The sequence below is a fragment of the Lepisma saccharinum genome, chromosome 24 (assembly GCF_977018435.1).
Source record: "Lepisma saccharinum chromosome 24, izLepSacc3.1, whole genome shotgun sequence".
Lineage (NCBI taxonomy): Eukaryota > Metazoa > Arthropoda > Insecta > Zygentoma > Lepismatidae > Lepisma > Lepisma saccharinum.
In genome coordinates, this window is record NC_139252.1 from 54,554,796 (window position 1) to 54,574,161 (window position 19,366).

The 19,366-nt window shown below is 38.4% G+C and overlaps 2 protein-coding genes across 4 annotated transcripts in view; one reads left to right on the plus strand and one right to left on the minus strand.

The window, feature by feature from the left end:
* Positions 1 to 19,366, minus strand: part of Adsl (adenylosuccinate lyase) — a 521,028-nt gene that overhangs the window by 291,875 nt on the left and 209,787 nt on the right. The window lies entirely within an intron of this gene.
* Positions 199 to 14,823, plus strand: LOC145978016 (uncharacterized). 3 transcript variants are annotated; one of them, XM_083110399.1, is made up of 4 exons: positions 199 to 395; positions 7,008 to 7,102; positions 8,441 to 8,620; positions 13,914 to 14,823. In XM_083110399.1, exons 2-4 carry the CDS (start codon positions 7,028 to 7,030, stop codon positions 14,148 to 14,150), a joined length of 492 nt encoding a protein of 163 aa, XP_082966525.1. In that variant the 5' UTR covers positions 199 to 395; positions 7,008 to 7,027; the 3' UTR covers positions 14,151 to 14,823. The 3 variants fall into 3 exon arrangements, with proteins under 3 accessions (XP_082966525.1, XP_082966524.1, XP_082966523.1); XM_083110398.1 differs by lacking the exon at positions 199 to 395 and adding an exon at positions 1,939 to 2,070; XM_083110397.1 differs by lacking the exons at positions 199 to 395; positions 7,008 to 7,102 and adding an exon at positions 7,125 to 7,510.

Below are 19,366 nucleotides of genomic sequence, written 5' to 3' on the forward strand. Positions count from 1 at the left end.
GCATGGAAATTCGAGATTAGCAGCCAGGGTAACAGAGTGAACAAGATAAACTTGAAAGACTGGTATTGTCTCAAGTCATAATTGATATGATTCATATTATTATCAATAGATGTCAGGGGCTTTCAGTTTTGTTTTATTTTTACTCTCGAACAAAGAGAGAGAGTAACGCTCAGTCAGTTTGCGAGACAATATGGCGGAGTGTGGGCGGTGATTTCATTCCGCCCATCGCGTTGCATTGCAGCAAGTTTGTACATAAATGTAATCTTTTGTTTTAGTCAATATATGTTCGTTATTATCAGTGAGTGTCATTTGCAATCATCCGAGTCGAATCACCTTATGGAATACAATATGGTCCTCTACTCCAGAGGTATGGGTTTGTGATAAAGCGACACTCAGTAAGTACTATCATTTTCTTTGGCGTGCATCGTACAAATTAGACAAGACCCATCTCGGCCCAACAGGCAAGCACATTTTGGTTCATCAGTGGCCACACACAAAACATTCAGGTATGATTGGTGTGGACATGAACCTGTAAGAGTTGGTGAATCATGTAGATCAATTCAACCCACACGAACAGTGTTACTACAAATGTAATAGTGTCAATTAACAGACTACGATCGGGACATTTATGTACTAAACATTTACTCAGAATTTAAATAAAGAATAATACGAGAAGTAAATGTGGCTGAGAAAGTGCAAACGTGCATTATACAGGGTGATTCATATAAAACTAGCACATTTCTTTGCCGTTTTATTGAAACAAGAATACCTCGTATTTCTCCAAGTTTGTTTCACACGACGCAGGACATCTGGGAGATTCATACATCGTCAAGAGAGTACGCAGCTGTGCAGAATTTGGTAGCTTTCGTCGCTAAAACTGGCTCAGTCATTGCAAGGATACAGTACGTGCTACATATTTTCATGGTGTTTGTTGAGCAACTGAACGACAGAGTTGCGTAAAAGCTATTTTCAGCAGGTTGACACCTTGTGCCATGCATCAAATGAGTCCGTGACGCTGATCAGGACCGGATAATATTCTGGAAGGGGAAGGGGGTGGGACAGTTTCAGCGTGTAGTGTAAAGGTATTAAACTCCCATATCTATGCTACATTTCAGATGTAATAACTTGTTGCTAGCTTTATTATTGTTCACATGCTTTGATACTGAAAGGTGTCAGTTTTATATGAATCACCCTGACCAGAATGCCAAATATATGATAGAGAAAGGAATATACAAAGCCTTATATAATTTAAAGATTCAGTTTCCAATAAATTTGACAAGTTTGATAGTCAATCCAGATGTTCGACTGGGATATAGTTTGTTACCATTCATTATTAAATGTAACATAACTGTACAGTGGGATCAATGAGTATTGCCGTGTAAATTGTCCATCACCATGTTCGTGCACTTTATTTGACCCAATAAGAGCTTCAAGAATTAAAATAAAACTCAAGACAAGCTGTTGACAACTTCTGCACCACCATACATAAAAATCCATCGCTTAATAACTCATAGGATGTAAGGTAAAGGTAAAGGTAAAGTGTTCCCCTGTGCTTAGCACCACGCCATGAAGGCGTATAGGGGGTGTGGGGGTAACGCCCCACACTTTCTTGATCCGGTCGTGAGTAGGGGTGATGTGATCAGCATCACGCCCCTGACCGCCTTTACCCCCCAGGGTTTCCCCCAGGTACCCATGTTATTCGACGCTGGGTAGGCGCCGGGGCCGCTTCCACCGTTAGAAAAGTTCCGGGTTTGAACCGGCCGTGGATCGAACCCGGGACTTTTAGCATGGTAGTCAGACGCGTTACCGACTGAGCCACCGCGGCCACTGTTTGAACAAAGAAAACTCGCTCGATTCTGATAATGCGCTTATCTATCGCACTTATTCCACGCGAATTCAATATAATCTTGCCAAGATAAGATACAATTCCATTGCTGTAACGATGGCGGACGTCAAATTTGCAGCAGAGAGTTGAAAATGTTTTGGCGTTTTCTACAACATTTTCGACAGTTACCAATGTGACCTTCAGCACAGAATTTACCGTCGTCCAATAGCAGAACACTTTGCCAGGTATTTATAATATTTGTCAATGATGAATTAATTTAGACGAAAATGACTACTAACTTTACGTTTGGACATGCAAGTGAAAATGTAACAGATTTTGTTCGAAATGTGGATGGTTACGAGACATAACTCTCGCAATAATAGATACAAAAAAAAACAAAAAAAAACAACTAATTAACGCAATATCGAACAGACTGACACTTTAGATGCAGTTTAATTTATATTTTATTTCTTTGTGCACCATTCACGAGACATCAAAAAATATAGCCAAGGAAATTTATAGTATTTATTCTTGCATAGCAAAATTTCATCAAATGTATTCTCCCAGCACAATATACAAATAAATTTGAAGATAACAGACTGACACAACTGCCAAACTATGAATCTGGATTTTCTTAATCAAAGTTAGTGGAATAGTACTTGATGTAATTTTCTACAGAAAAATTTTAGAGTTTAAAAACACATATATCGTATATCCGCAATCTAAAGATGTTCTCGTTTAAAACAATGTAAAGCACACTGCTCTGGACTATTATATAATTTCATTTTGACCATCAAGGTTGACATTTTTGTGGAATGGTTCATAAACTGCTAACGATGGACTTTTTGGTGCATCAAAATACATACACACTTGCATAAAAAGGTACTCTTTATTGATGACGAATGATGCTTTTATGGTTAATTCAATGAGCACTAAAACGTTACTAGAACGGAATTATTACGCGAGACATTTTAAATTATATTCATAAATCGAAGTTAATCGGAATTTTTGAAACTATGCAAAAATGGATCTCTAATAATCGCAAGTATGGATAAGACACTTTTGAATTTAAAATTATGCAAAACTGACACTACTCGACTATGAAAAGAATGGACTATTTAACCATGCACTAAGTAAGAAACTTTCTCATCTGGTTCATAACTGGAAGTTTATTTATTTATTTATTTATGCTTTGCACTTCTACAGAGGATTGAACCTCCAATTACAGAAGGCGTACACTGTGTTTGATTAATACAATAGAAATTACATGGAAATATACAAACACATTCATTCATTCACGTACAATACATATAACATACAACATACGTAACGCATGAGATATATATATATATATATATACACTTACGGTGAGTCACATAATTATTCGGACAGATAAGAATTATGAATATTTACTGACGTAGTCGTGATATAATACGATGATAAATGTTTAATATTTATTTAACAAACAAAACACAATATGAGCACACTGTTAATTATCTTCAATTATGTTTAATATAATATATTAAGGATATAATAGTTCTGATTTGCAAATATATACTAATAGTATTACATTACTTTTCCAAATAATTGATATGGGCTTTCGTCATACTATATTTTTTGAATATTTTCGCTGAAAACCGCTGATGTGCATCTGGTATTATACTCCACCGACCCATTCTTATCTTAATTTTCGTTGTTAAATCGGTTGGTACAAAAACCTACTATGATTTTATTTAGTAGTACAAAACTAATGCAAGATTTTGTACAAGAGGTTCTAGTGGTGCATGAGGTGACAAATTAACAGAGTCTGTATTATACACAGTTTTGTTAATTCTCGTCACTTTTCTGCCCCTTGTGGCTAATTTTAGAAACAAGCCTGAATGAAGAAGATCCACAAACAAAAACGAGAACGAACGTGAACTTCAACACACTTATCAAATCGGAAAATAAGTAGTTGATAATCATGCACCACATAATTACATAGAAAAAACAAGACTGGGGCAAGTAAACGATCACGCTGTCACAATTTGAACTGATAAAATAGGATGTCTTTGCGATAGCCTAATTATCAGTTTATGAAAATCTTCTCGCATAGTTTCTTCACAAAATTAAGAGAAAGATAATTATTTACAGAGAAAGTGAGCCTTTTCAGTACATGAAGCAGTGCGTTCTGCAATATAGGCACTTTTCCAGTACTTGCCCTACGCACTTCAGTGATTACAAAGTTGCTTTGTCTAATCTGTGTGAATATATCATTTCCTGCCACTGCTCTTCGCTGATGAACTTTGCTATGTTTCCCAAGAAGTGTGGAGAGTAATCTTACACAGATGATTTGGATAAATATTTATTCCAATCTCTTTCACAATTTTCATTCAAAATAGGATTACGTAATCGCTGGAGAAAGCTATGGTGAAAATAAAGTTCTTAATTTCACGAACCGCAAGACTGAATCAAAGAGCGTATATATGCTCTTTGAACTGAATAGCCTGTAGCATACGCTTCCAAGGTGGAATAATACAGGTGAGTTCGTAAGGAGCTGCTGTGTGTCTCTTGCTTCTAACGTAGGTAAGGGATGTTTTTGCACTATTGAATAACGAAAGTTCTCCAGTGGCATTTGGTTTACTTTCTTTCAAGAGGTAATTGGAAATAAGTTTAGGCCTGGGAAGAAGATTTATACAGTGGGATGCCTAAGTATTAGCAAGCAACCTGCCATCATATTTCTTCGTTTTAGCCAATGAGAGCTTCAAATATTGGAACAGAACGCCAATCAAACAGATGACAACCTCTGTACTAGATAACGTAAGAGTCCATTGCAGGATTCAAGAGGAAAATTAACGAAAATAGTCGTGGACAAATTGCCGAGCAACACTTGTGCATCCCACTGTACTATCAAGACTACGATTAATTATTTTTGTTTAAGAAGGAGTAAATAATAAACATGATATTTATTTAACGGGTAAAATCTGCTTGTAATGCACATAAAATACTATGAGTTATCTACTTGATTGATTGAAAAACGTTATATTTTTATTATCCTCTTGGTTTCGAAAATATTAATGTGAACTCCTTTCTGTATGTATTAATTATTAATTTCGAATGTTACTACTCGTTTATTGTTATTTTAGTTTGAAGAGAGGCTGAACGAAATTTCATGACTAAAATGACGTCTTTACTTGTAAATCGATAACTCTTCGCTACTCCTAATGGACTCATCTGTGAGCATTCCTGTATCGGATGAAGTCACATATAGGTCTTGTATTTTAAGGATAATAACACTATAAGTGTGTTTCACCTACGTCACAAACTGTTGCATTATGGCTTCGAGCAGGCGTGATTGAGGCCAGTTCTTGTAAATATACTAAGAAGATACTGACGCCAACATTTGTGATTAAACCAAACGTGCAGTGGCGCTGATGTAACGAACACTACGTGGTTGATATTTCATTGTAAACTAAAATAAAATTGGCCACAAACATGGCGGCTATGCGCATTTTGACGTCACATGAAACCGACCTATATTCTTGCGGTGCTGTAACTCATTTCCTACATATGCGTTAACTTACTTTTTGAACTATCCTTGAAAGGGCTTGAACAGGGTTACCAACTCGGACGAGAAAACTCTAAATCTGGAGGACTTGTACAGCCGATTAGCGAATAAATTTCATGAAAGAATCCATTTTATTTTTTTGGCGCAACTAATCTAGAATATTTGCACAGTCCACATTTATATTATCATCCGCGTATAACAACTCGCTTGCACCTGTGAAGGCCAGAAGGTGCTCCGTGCGGGGCGAAATTCCCGCCTGCACCTCAAGGCTAGTAAGCAGCAGAGCAGGGGCGGAGGAGCCGTCTCCTCTTTTCTCAACCATGGCTGCACGTCATGTGACGAGATATTTCCCACTGCACGAACCCGACCGACGAGGCCTCTTGCCTAGCTCACTCCCTCCTTTCCGTCCCTCTCAACAAAGCTGAAGTCAAATAAATGTGAGAACTTGTCTCATCGTGTTGAAGGTTACGAAAAGCCACACCAAGATGAGACACATACTGGGTGGCCAGAATTAAAGTTACCCAACTCAGAGCCCTCTTGAGGCATCGTAGAACTATGAAATTTGGTGAATCCACTATGCAGATCATGGGGAAGAGGATGGCGATAAAAATAATTATATTTTCCGCCACCAGGTTGAAATGTGGCGCTGTACTTTCATGATGGGTTGTAATAATGGCGTAAACTGCTCCAATTGGTTATGGATTTGCCTTTACCTTGCAATCTTGCAATAAACGAGATATTATTTTCTCGCAACTTCCAGCCACTAACAAATGTCTTTCTAATTAATTTTGTACAACCCATCATGGAAATACAGCGCCACATTTCAACCTGGTGGAGGAAAATTGAACTATTTTTTTGTATCGCCATCCTCTTCGCCATGGTCTTAATAGTGGATTCACCAAATGTCAGAGTTCTACGATGCCTCAAACAGGCTACAGAGGGCTCTGAGTTGGGTAAGTTTAATTCTGGCCACCCGGTATAATATTTTGAATGTATACAGGTAAAGTTCAAGTCCTGATTGGAACGCCAGTTCGGTATCTTTGACATAGCTCGAGGGAAAGCAGGCCTGTTTTTCTGAGAAGCGCTGTTGCTACTTTTACCTGCAGTGTTTAGACATACAACACGAACTGCGACGACGTTATACCCCCAATGTCTCCATATTGTATTAAAAACAATAGCACGACACAATAACACAACCTATCAAAAATAACCGCAACCTCACGTTATGAAATCTCTAAAGAAACTGAGTTGGCAACATCTCATTTACTCCACGTGGACTTGACAAGTACTGTCAGTTCATAAAACGGACGCTATTGGTGGGAAAGGTTTGAGGGGAGGATATTCTGGACTCCACGTGGACATGACACATGGTTGTCAGATGGAAAATGATTTCGGGAACTTTCTTTGAAGTGAAATGGCATTCGAATCAGGACTTGAAGTATGTCCAAATCAATGTCATTTGGAGTTGTGTGATTTTGCAAATCGCCTACAATTTTACATCCTGGTCTTTATTGGAGGGGAAAGGTAACCCAGACCAGTTTTATGCAAATTTACGACGTACTCACCTACGTCGAAACAAAAATTCCTGAACGTAATGAATACAAAAGCATGTAAATTTGTGTTTCTCTATTTCAGGACAGAAACATCAGGACGTCATGACCAACGTTTGCCCGTATGTAAGAAGAAAAGATTTTTTCTCTCCAAGGCTATCCGTAAAAGTTATCGAACTTGTAAGTAAATTATTCACGTTGTTCTGTGCAGCAGAAAACATGAAGAGAATGGAGTAATATCAATGACGGGGCCTTAAACTATTGAAGAAACTAATTTACAGAAAGTAATATTACTCAACTCAACCAAGACCTAAAGAACACTGAAAATACTCTTTGGTTCCCTGGATGTTAGTGACAATAATTCTTTTATTTTTCAATGTAATGGACTATGTCCATTGTCTGAGGAACCGTAACAATGAATATATTTTAAAGGAATGCATTAAAGACATTCAATATGCAGCAGATGACACTATAACACATTATAAGAATCCTATTAACATTCATTTAATAAATTTATATATAAATAGATCATCAACAACTGGACATACAGCTTTACATTTGGATGTGCACGACCAGCATATATTTCGAGTACGTAAAGAGACACTTTTGATATAAATCTCTATTTGATATAAATAATCTGTATAAGTACAGAGTGATCACAAAGTCCCATTACCCCCTATGTATTACATAGATGTTAATGAATTGTTGTTTCTTATTGTTGCAGGATCTACATCTAAACCATCACGCATGCAATGTTGAGGAGAATTTCCCAACGTACATGGCGGAGAATCATACTCTGTTATGAAAACGATGGTGTACACACAGACACTCTGGACTAAATCATAACGAATAGTCACACTACCTCCGAGTTGTCCTTTGCCATGACCTCACATTAATACAATGCGACCATCTATGACGATGTGGACACGTGATAGGGGGTAATGGGACTTTGTGATCACTCTGTACAAATACATTAATAACATGTTTCTATAAAACTACATTCACTCATTCATTATAAAAAATACAATTTCATATTAGCTTGTCCAAAACAAGTACAATACATCCAATGCGAATGTCTGGTGCGCACAATAATGTCAAATTTATGAGAAAAGAGACATTAATTTTTGATAATGCTTTGAACAAAATCTTTCGTTTCTCTGCGTGAACAGGACATTCTAAAATATGATGAGCATCGCCCCTTAAATTAGCATAGTCAAAATTTTGCGATTTTAAAGTATGTAATTTAAATGTATAACAAGAAAAAATATTGTTAGCAGACTTCCATTAGTGAACTACATACAAGTGGATACGTTGTTGTTATGACGTCATCAGACATGAAAATTCCAAAATAACATTTTGCAAAATGTATAAAGGGCGTAACGTGAAATTAAGAGTTGATGACGATAATAAAATACAAAGTAAAAAAAAGCGTGAATATGTAATGAGATGACGAGGATGAATTAAACTTTGGGTACAGCAGCATGAAGTATCTAAAGAGCAATTTTTCTCATCTTTCAGATTCTATCGCTGCTGTGTGTGGCCCTAAGCAGCGACCTGGAAGTGCTGATAACCATCTTATCTCACAAGACGAAAATAACGGAAATCTACATAATCTGCACAACCTATGGAGGATATTTGCTGATAACGATAGTCACACTCGTGTGTCGCATTGCTAAGAAACCTCTACCACCCATGGCCGTAAGTACTCAAACATATTTTACAATAGGTATGCTACAAAAAGAGACCTCTCAAGTAACTCTGTTACAGTTGTATGAGAAACTAACACAGTTACTTGCAGTGTGCGAATTACGTTGTCATCCCCCTCAAAGAAAATGGAATTGAGAACATTTTGTATGCAATTTTTTAGTCGCAACCGAATTGCGCACACTTTAGATCCAGAATTGCGCACAAATCTCACTGACCCGTCTTGCTCATAGATTTTGATCCAACGTTGCCACTGAAAAAAACTGTTTTTTCCTTTAGACAAGAAGAGAGAGAAATTAAAATAGGTTAGGTTAGGTTAAACACAACAGAAGTGAGAACGGCTTGAGAACATTTTACATCTGACAACATCGCCTCATTTTTTTGTGCTCAATCCTGACAGCTTGCCAACGGCTTATCAGATACCACTGATAAAACCGGAAAAGAGTGTGCAATCTCGCTGTAGCCAATTTTTTAACTATGTAACAAACAAATTGAAAAATCATTTGTGTCCATGAATGGTTCAGACATGAAATATTTCGTGGCCTTGTGGATTAAAGGACACCATTCTGCAACTGATTAACCTCACCGAGACAAGAATTAAGTTTTCATGACTTGGTGCTGATATTTAACACGTATTAAAGTGTTCACAATAAACGTTTAGGTAGGTTAGTCTGATAGACGTTAAGCTTGAACTTAGAAATAGAAATTTGGTCAAATTTTCTGTGTTACTATTTCGATAGCTCTTTTTATGTATGAGTTTGTAGAATGTAAACATACCAAGTGTTACTAAATTACATGTAAATCTTATCATTAGATTTAATGACCTAATTTACTTAGAATCGCAAGTTTAATTTACTGACTTTTAACACGCATACAAATATGCATACCAAAAAAGTCCTGATTAGCCTATCTGTATATAAAGTGGACTTACGAAAAACTTCGAATACCCAAAAGAACCTACTTTCCAAAATGAAGTTACAAATATGACATTGAGTGGCCATCTCTCTCCAAAGCAAAAAGCTTAACTCGCACACTGGTTACTTGGCTTGAATTCAAAGCGGGTTGTGGTTCTCTTTTCTGCTGATGTGACCATAAAAAATAAACAGCAACCGACAGCAAACGAAGTCAGCTAGCAAATAAAACAAAACTCAAACAGAATGAGGCAGAATAATATTCAGTATTATTCTGTATATTCAATACTGGGTGCAAGTTCAAGTTTAAACATGTTCCAGATCTAACATTAGTTTGCCGAGTTTTACCCACAGTGCAATGTGCGATCAAGGTTATTAGAAATGTAGAGGTCTGGTATAGTTCGACCACAAGGGAAAAAATCTTCGGTGAAAAACATTCGCGCATCTTCCCTGTCGTTATCAGTGATCGGGGCAATGTTGCCAGGTCAGACTTGAAAAAATCGGGAGATTGTTCCTTGAGAAACCAGAAGATCTGCTACAAAATCCGATGATCTAATAGTAGCGGATGAACGACGTTCTCGAGGGGGGAGGCAGGGGTGGCGCCAAGGGGGAGCTTGCGCACCCCCTAATTTTCTTTCGCACCCCCCCCTACGTTCAACTGAAACATATTGAGCGCCGAATGTTAGGTACTGATGCAACAGGCAAGCACTGAGAGAGATTCCTCATATACATACTTTCCTGTACTGGCTACAAAAAAATGTACTTAGTACAGAGTCTGAAGAAGACCTTGCTAGAAGGTTGAAACTTTACGTTTAATTTATGTTTTAAAATAAAATAAATTTCTGCCTTGGTCAGCATATTGAGTTTTGCTTTCAAAGGTATCCTCTATATACATTGGGTATCACCAGGTCGTGATCGGGAAATTGTATTTAATGCGAGTTGTAACGTGAAGGGTAGTTTTCTTGTTAATACCTATGTGTTTGTTCCATGTAACATGACCAGTAAACGTACAATTTCAGGCTTTCAAAAACTGTTAGGAAGAGGCCCAGCTGTGCACTTCACGTTTTGTCCTGAAGTGGCAGACGGAAGATACATATTAATGTACTATGTATTTTGTACCTCCATTGCTTACATTGAAAAGGTTCAAAAATTGTTTTAAAAGGCAAGGAAGGATAATTTAATTTTGTGTTTCATCATGGACGTCCAGGGGGTGGGCAAGGGGGGCACAGCCTCCCTGGAAAATGGATGTCAATCTAAAGTTATATACTTCACACACATAATTTCATTTCAGTCAGTAATTTATGTTAATCAGAGGCGACGATTAGGAATGCAGTTGCCCCCCGCTCTTGCTCGTTTTGCTACTTCCCCCCCCGCTATGCTAAACCTTATCTACCAAGGGAAAGTAAACTGTCCGTGCCCCCCCCCACACCCGCCCAGTTTTTGGCACCTTGCTCCCCCAATTTTGAAAAGTTGCATGCCTGTTTCATTATTTTCAGCATCGCACCCCTAAATTTCTTTTCGCACCCCCTTAGCACCCCTAGATGATTTATCCGGGCGCCGCCGCTGGGGGGAGGGGGTGACAGGCGCGTTCACGGTCGGGGGAGGGGCAAGGGGACATCGGCAGATTTTTTTCCAGTGAGGGGGAAACAATGTATTTTTATCAGGCGAGAGAGAGGTTGTGAATAACCTTGAGTCGCAAAGCAAAGGGTCACAGAAAAGCCCCCTGCTTCAGTGGTGTGCGTTGAGTGGCGTGCCCAAGGGGGGTTGATGGGGGTTATAACCCGCCCTTGGCCCAACATTCCTAAAAAAAAAAAACGTCAAAGGTAGTAAAATATGACAAAATGAGGGCTGACTACCAAGAAAAAGTATACATAACCCCTCCCTTTCGAAAATCTACTGTGTTGATGGGGGTTACAACCACCACCCCTTTGGCCCAGTATTCCTAAAAAAGGTAGGAAAATATGACAAAATGAGGGCTGACTACCAAGAAAAAGTATACATAATCCCTCACTTTCGAAAATACTAGGCACGCCACTGTGAGCGTTGTTTACGGTATAAACGTCACAGATACTTTTGTAACAAATATAACAATAGTGCTAAACCCAGCATCCTGTGTTGGGCGAAAATAAACCGAACATCTCCATTTCAGGAGTGGACGTGTTTCGAACAAAAAGTAAAACATCCAAGGGACCCGACCAACGTCTTTCATCTCTTCCGCATCTTCCGGTGGTAAAATCTAAGAGGGGTCATGAAAAACATCCCCTAGTTTGCCCTTTCTCAGCACCTCTATTTTCGCCAAGAAAATGTTGACAGGAAATCGTAGAAAGTTGTGTTCACAAATGATTTTTCACAATCTTTCAAGTCGAATCCTAACAATAACAAATCAATTTTCCTTCTGCTGGTGTTCGGTGTACAGGTATCGTTAGGGGTTGGCACGCGTCCTGCACCATAATGAGAAAATGAATTACGTATGTGAAATACATTGGTGAATTATACAGCATCTCTTCCTCAATAATTGAAGATAACAACGCTTATGCTAGGGTGCCACCTATTCTTACCATCTGTTAGAAATACACACACACACACATATACATGTATAAAATAATTTGCCCACGCTACGAAGTCAGTGACGAAGTCAGTGAGTTGTGGCCGCGGTGGCTCAGTCGGTAACGCGTCTGACTACCATGCTCAAGGTCCCGGGTTCGATCCCCGGCCGGTTCAAATCCGGGAACTTTTCTAACGGTGGAAGCGGCCCCGGCGCCTACCCAGCGTCGAATAACATGGGTACCTGGGGGAAACCCTGGGGGGGTAAAGGCGGTCAGGGGCGTGATGCTGATCACATCACCCCCACTCACGACCGGATCAAGAAAGTGTGGGGCGTTACCCCCACACCCCCTATACGCCTTCATGGCGTGGTGCTATGCACAGGGGAACACTTTACCTTTTTACCTTTTACGAAGTCAGTGGTTCTAGCTAGTAAGGCATGGACGTTTCACTGTGTTTGTATCACTTCATCCATTTCATCAGTTTTTCATTCATCCTTATTGTCGTACTTACCCGTAGAGGCACAAAAACAACGTAAAATAACTAAAATAGAAATAGATCTTTAGGTGGGATAAAATACAACCATCTAAAAATAGTAATGTAGCAATAGTAATAAAATAATAATTATTATTATGTGCTAGCACAATTGAGTATCGTTTGGCATAATTTCACAGTTCAAACTTCACTTTTCACAGCTGAGTGGAGTTCCACTCTACATCTCCCCTCCATGTTCACGTAAGATGAGCAGGAAACGTGTTTTTGAGCAGGCCGTTGGAGTTCCATAGCAATAGTTTATAAAGGAATTCTCCCGAGAAATCAATAGGCCTGGCAACACTGACGTGGGCCGCGCTGAAGGCACCTTCCCCCTGCCCTTTCCCACACGCGATGCGGTTCTGCGCTGTTTTTTGATTGTGGTTCTACTATAGATAGCTTGCTTTCTTCGTGATGAGGTACCGGCTGTAGAAGGTGAATTTATCCACGAACGAATACGAAATCTGCAGGCTAGTGTTGCAATATGCAGCTAGAAAAAAATGTCTGACAACTGAACACACTTGATTTACTTTATTTTACTTCGCGTTTTGTGCCTCTTGACTAATTTGCGAAGATGGGTATGAATGATGAAATTGATGAATAGACATTCACAAACAACCAAGCCCGAGCGGGATTCGAACCCGAGACCCTTGGCTTCGCAGCGCGATGTGCTAACCACTCGGCCACAGGGTCCGGCAACACAAATGCACATTTCCTGATGCCAGTTGCTTTCTTCTTCACAAGCCATACACACATTTACAATTCCTGACTTCAGATAAATTTAATATGCTTACGGGTACTTATTATACATAACATGAAATACAAACTATTGACAGATGTTTAAAACGAGCAAGGAGATTTTTATTGGTTTTAATATTTTACAATATAAACACCAAATGTTATACAAATAACACACTCTACAATGTAATTTGTATAAATTTAGTAAATCATATAATGAGTTTCACGTCGGCCGCGGACTAATTGCAAAATGCACATGTCCATGGTTTTGTAACTTACAGTTGGCATCCAGCCGTTTGATGGCGCTAGTGGTTTTCACATTAGGTTTTCCACAGGCTATTTGAAACCTTCTTACCTAGAGATTGTTCTTGTTCAGGCCCAGTACATCGTTTTGAACGAACAGGCCGGACTTGATGCGAAATGACGTTATACTGTATAGGCAATATTCAACCATATCAAAATAAAGGTCGTGTGATGGCAGCTTAAGAGTTTTTGAAATCTCTCAAATCAAAAGGTCAGGTAGTAGAAGCAACAAAACTAAATCATTCTTATAATTATTCTAGGACCTTCTCTTCAGTTGTACGGGAGCAGTTCTGTTTTTCGCCGCTGGAGGGATCACAGTCACAACCTGGATGAAAGCAGAGGCAGAATATACAGGAGAACATAAAGTTGACGAGCATGCTACGCTGGCACACGCTTCAGGAATCGTAGCGTTAATAACTGGTGTGGTTTTTGTTTTAGATGGCGTTATAACATGGAGAAAGGTATATCTTCTGGAAAGCAATGAACAAGGAAACTGATAAAAGCATCTCTCCTCCATTAAATGTGGGATACTGGTTTGATATTAAAATCATACCGTAGATAATACTAGTACTGAATATTCATGAACAACTCTGTAGTTTGCAATATTCTGGTAATAAATTCTGGAATACTCTGATGTAATTAGTTTCAAGCATGTACGTCTTTTGTTAACTGTTCATTTCGAGTCAGCCACAATTATAAAATCAAATTACAGTTTATTCCAACTTAGATATCAATGCAATTGTATGCGTATCTTCAAGAACCCAAAACATAGTTTCCTGAATCATAACTTTATTAAAGGTTCTAAGACGGTTGTGATGTCTTATTGAATAAAATTTATGCCATACTGTTTCCTGAGGATTAGGAGAATGACAAAAAAAAATCTGCAGGCATTGTGTTTTGCATTTAAGTAAGTAATGCCTACAATGTTTTTAATTACAGCCAATTTTCTTTATAAGGTCGAATGACATACATTTGACCTCAACTTCTTTTCCTTTAATATTCACAGTCTTGAGCCCACCAATTACCAATTTATGAAATGATATTTATAACTGAGACGGAATGTCGAAGGCATATATTTTACTAATCTGTTGTATTTTATTAAATTTAACCCTGTATTTATTTCTTGTGTGTGTTTATATTCTAATTTACTACTAATTTATTGTTTTCTTACCCATGTTCTGACATATATATATATATATATATATATATATATATATATATATATATATATATATTGTAACGTTGTATCGTGTTTGCGTATTTGTACGCACTAGTTAATGATATGGTGTGTAACTTCGTGATCCACGTGTAGCATCGAGTATGTTGTTGATGTAAATGTTGCGCATTGCGACATCATGGTAACGACAAATAAACGCGTTCCTCCAAGTTATAGCTAAACATTGTTAAATAAATCTTACAATCACACCTTATGTACGATCAAGGTACCTTTATAAGGTATGCCATTCCCAAGGTTCCGAGATTTTCTCCCATGATTCTGTGCGCGCTATGACGTCATTAAGAGGACAGAATGGAACTTACTTCGTTATCGTATACGGAAGCTTGAGATAAATGGGTCGATTATTTACTTATACACACTTTTTCTTGAATGCCGGTAGAATGAGAACAAATCAACATGTTTGTGCTCCTGCCACGTGCAATAATAATAGAAGAAAATCGCCTGGAATAAAGTGATCATCGCTTCCCAAAAAGTTGCTGCAGCAGGATTGATTCAATTTGTTCCTCCAAATTTCGGACTTACTCAGTGGTGCAACCTCAGGGGAGGGCAGGGGCATTGTCCCCCAACCTTCGACGGAAGTCAATTCTAAGGGGGGGGGGGGGCAAACATTGATGGCCAAAGGCACCTGCAGGGGGCACAGAGGAGAAATTGTCCCCTTCTATTTCAAATTTTATACAAATAAAAATACATTTCGTAAATTTTTCTTGCTCGCTTTGCTTGCAGTGCCACCTTTTCTCAGTCTCGTCAAGTTCAGAGACGTAGCTAGGGGGCGTCGGGAGTCGGCCATGGGCGCCAAATAATCTAATTTTTAAAAAATGTGAAAGAGAGAATGCCTTGGCGCCATGTGATATTATTTGTTCCTTATTAAATCAATATTGTTTTAAATTGCAAAAATTGGATCAAAAAATTTACTTTCTCGCTTCGCTCGGAATATAATTGTTTTTTGTAATGTGATGTATTTAAATAATATGTCTTGTATATGTGTAATGAAAAAAAACTTTGAATACGTACATAATTTAGTGTTAGCATCTTGCATATGTATTTTCTTATTTTATGTCGCTCCATGTTGCATATGTGTAAAACATATGAAAGTTATACATGTTATATGTACAAAAAAAATATCTTCGGTATGCATTTATCATTCATTTTCTGCCATTCAAAAATACAGTTTGTGTGCTTGTTTTCAATTATTAGCTAATGTAAAATTTCTGGTGTTGAAAAAATATTTCAAATCGTTTGTTCCAAATAAATGCTTTAGCACAGACATCTACCTACCTTTTGCGTAATTTATGAGGATAATAATGTCTTTGATACTACCACTACTACCACTAGTAATAATAATGCCATTATTAATGTTATTATTATTACTATTATTTTTGTTTTGTATTTGTATTGCTTTTGTTTTATTTCAAGTATAATTTACCCCTTGGCTAATCGCAAAGATGAAAATGAATGGTGAGTAGATGAAATGGATGATCACAAATCCATGTGGATCACAAACAGTACAGAGTACTACACAGATTGTTGGCCCATATGCCAGAACCTAATAAGCCCGCAAGAATGAAGTTCCTAGGATATATTACCTGGAAGAAATATTGCTATTTAAATGTTTCCCGAAAAGACACCCTTTATACAATAGCCATCATCTAATTCATTCGCCGGCTCGGTAGCCGAGGGCGTTAAGTGGTCGACTTTAGATTTCGCCTCCGAAATGCCCGGTTCAAGTCCCAGCATGGGCATAGGTGTTATCTGCGAGTCAGGCACGTATCCAGGAATTCCTTTCGTGGGGGGCTAAACACCATATTTTAAGGGGTATAGATAGAACCTCACAATTGTATGTTTAAGGCCATTGGTGGTAATTAGGTTCAAAACGGGAGTGGAGGGTGCAAGAAAAGTTTACTTTCTCTTCCCTTGGTATACAAGGGTTAGGATAAAGAGGTCATAGTGTGAAGGCAAAAAAATGGGGAGCAACTATCCCCAAAATCGTCGCCACTGTTCAAGGCTGCCAAATTATTCAGAACGTGAAATCGGAATATTTTTTACCACTCAACTCCTCTGTTTCCATGAATTAACATTGTGTGCCGGAACCATCTCAGTATGTGTGTTGGTCCATTTCTTATCATCAAACATCAAAACATCTATGGCGTCTTCGAGTGTTTTTACGAAGCTGTTACACATGCACGGGATGGACAATCCACTCGACAAAGCGAGACTCAAACTGTGGGCTGCGAACTGGACGCAGAAATTTCTCGAATATTTCTCTCTGATTCGAGCCTGAACACCACTACTGTGTCTTGTCCTCCCATGTTTACAGTTCTTATAAAAGCCGAAACCCACCAAATTATTCATATTGAGGTCTAAGCACTCGCAAGTGTTTACAATTGTCTGTCACAACTTCCGCAGTCTTCTCATATATTGGCACAAAACAAAGTAAGTCTTCTCGAATACAGTTCGAAACAATTAATTCACAATGAAAACCCTTCCGATCCCAACACATCTAGTGTTTCTTCTCCCAATATGATTAAATGCTTACTCATTTATCTCCAGTGACGTGCCCAAGGGAGGGTTGGTGAGGTCATAACCAAATTTGACCAAGTATTCCTTAAAAAATGAACGTCAAAGAGAGGAAAAGATGGCAAAATGAGGAATGACCACCAAAAATAGTATGCATATCCCTCCTCTTCTAAAATTCTGGGAAAATTTGGTCCGGGCACAACTAACTCATCACTCAAAACTTTGATTTTCAGTTGATCTGTGCAGCTTATTTCTTTTTTAATTAACCGCTCCAATACCCGTTACTGCTTAAATATTCACTTTAGAGAGAGACCTTCGATCTCTTCGGCTCTCGACCAGTACTAGCACTACACTGAGACTCTGAAGTTCCGCTGTCGTCAATGTCTTCAGCTTTGGACCCGAACAGGAACTAGTAGTAGACTTAGTTACTTTATGGTATTTAGTCCTTTTCATTTTCGAATCATAAAGATCTTATAAAGCCACCAATAGACACTGACTGATCACTAATCGACTGTATGAACTATCACACTTACCTTTGAATTCTCATTAACCGATTCTGTTGTACAGATCAACCTGGAAATTGAAGCCGCGTATTTTAACCTCATTATATTCTAGAACGTCCCACAGATAAAACGATTCGTTAATGTTGCCAGTAGTTCGACTCCTTCTCTTATTCAAGAACTTTCCCTCTCGCTCTTTCCAGAGAATAAAAAATTACAATGAATCGCCCTACGTGTGGCGCTACGTTTGCAGCTTCCAAATGCTGACAAGTCTTTGCATAGTGTTGCGACAACACCGAAAGCGCAAGAAAAGTTTTAATGCAATATTATCAACAGGGTTATAGAACATTCTCCGTGTTGCCTTGGTAAGTATTTCTCTCCTTATATATTATCGGCACACTATTCAAGAAAACAAAAACCTAATTTTGCCGGACCCTGTGGTTGAGTGGTTAGTACATCGCGCTGCGACGCCAAGGGTCCCGGGTTCGAATCCCGCTCGGCCATGGTTGAGTGTGAATGTCCATTTATCATTTTCATAATTTCATCACTAATTCCCATCTTCGTAAATTAGCTAAGAGGAACAAAACGCGAAGTAAAATGAAATAAATCAAATAAAAAAAAATAAATTATGTAGTGTAAACTGAAAAAGTTAAGGGGGGGCTCCAGCCCCCTGATCCCACCTTGGGTGCGCGCTATTAACAATAACAGGGTTATAGAACATTCTGTGTCTTGGCTAGAAAATTATTTATCTCAAATTATCATCACATTATTTAAGAAGCCATGAACCTAATTTTATGTAGCGTAATTTCCTGAATGGGGTGCTGGAGTCCCCTGATTCCCACCTTGCATACGTGCTTGACTCGATAATTATTTCTCTCCTTAAATTATCGTCACGTTGTTTTATTTCACACCACAAGAAACCAAAAACCTCATTTTAACTATTGTAAACCGCAAACTTTCGGGGTGGCTCGAGCCGCCTAAGCTCCCCCTTGGATACGTGCCTGCTGCGAGTGTCCCTTCATCAATTTTAACTAATCATCACTCATCCTGTTCGTCGCGATTAGCCAAAAGTGGAAGAAGACGCTAAATAACAAAAACAAATTTATCCTCACCGTGGCGATCAACTGGAGAATCTGAAAAGTAGCGTAAAAATATTAAAGGGAAATTCCAGGACATTCAGTAAAAATTCATATCAGAATATGCCCGAACAAGAACTTTACTTATAATTAGACATTTAAAATAAATGCAATAGGTTAGCTGGAAAGAAAAGCTGGCAGTGGAATATAGCCTACAGGGACAAGATATCACGCATATAGTGTATGAAAAATAAACTATGCATTGTTTCGGAATAAGTGTATTCTTCTATCGCGTATTTGATCTCTTGTTGTCAAATTAAATTAACAGCTTTGGTGTATAATATCAAAAGATGCATGAAAACACATCGTTTCCTGAGCCATCTGCT

Coding starts and splice junctions, on each gene's coding strand:
- LOC145978016 (XM_083110397.1), top strand. CDS start 7,268: ATGTTAGTGACAATAATTCTTTTATTTTTCAATGTAATGGACTATGTC. Junction 7,511..8,440: donor ACGACCAGCATATATTTCGA/GTACGTAAAGAG, acceptor CTCATCTTTCAG/ATTCTATCGCTGCTGTGTGT. Junction 8,621..13,913: donor AACCTCTACCACCCATGGCC/GTAAGTACTCAA, acceptor TAATTATTCTAG/GACCTTCTCTTCAGTTGTAC.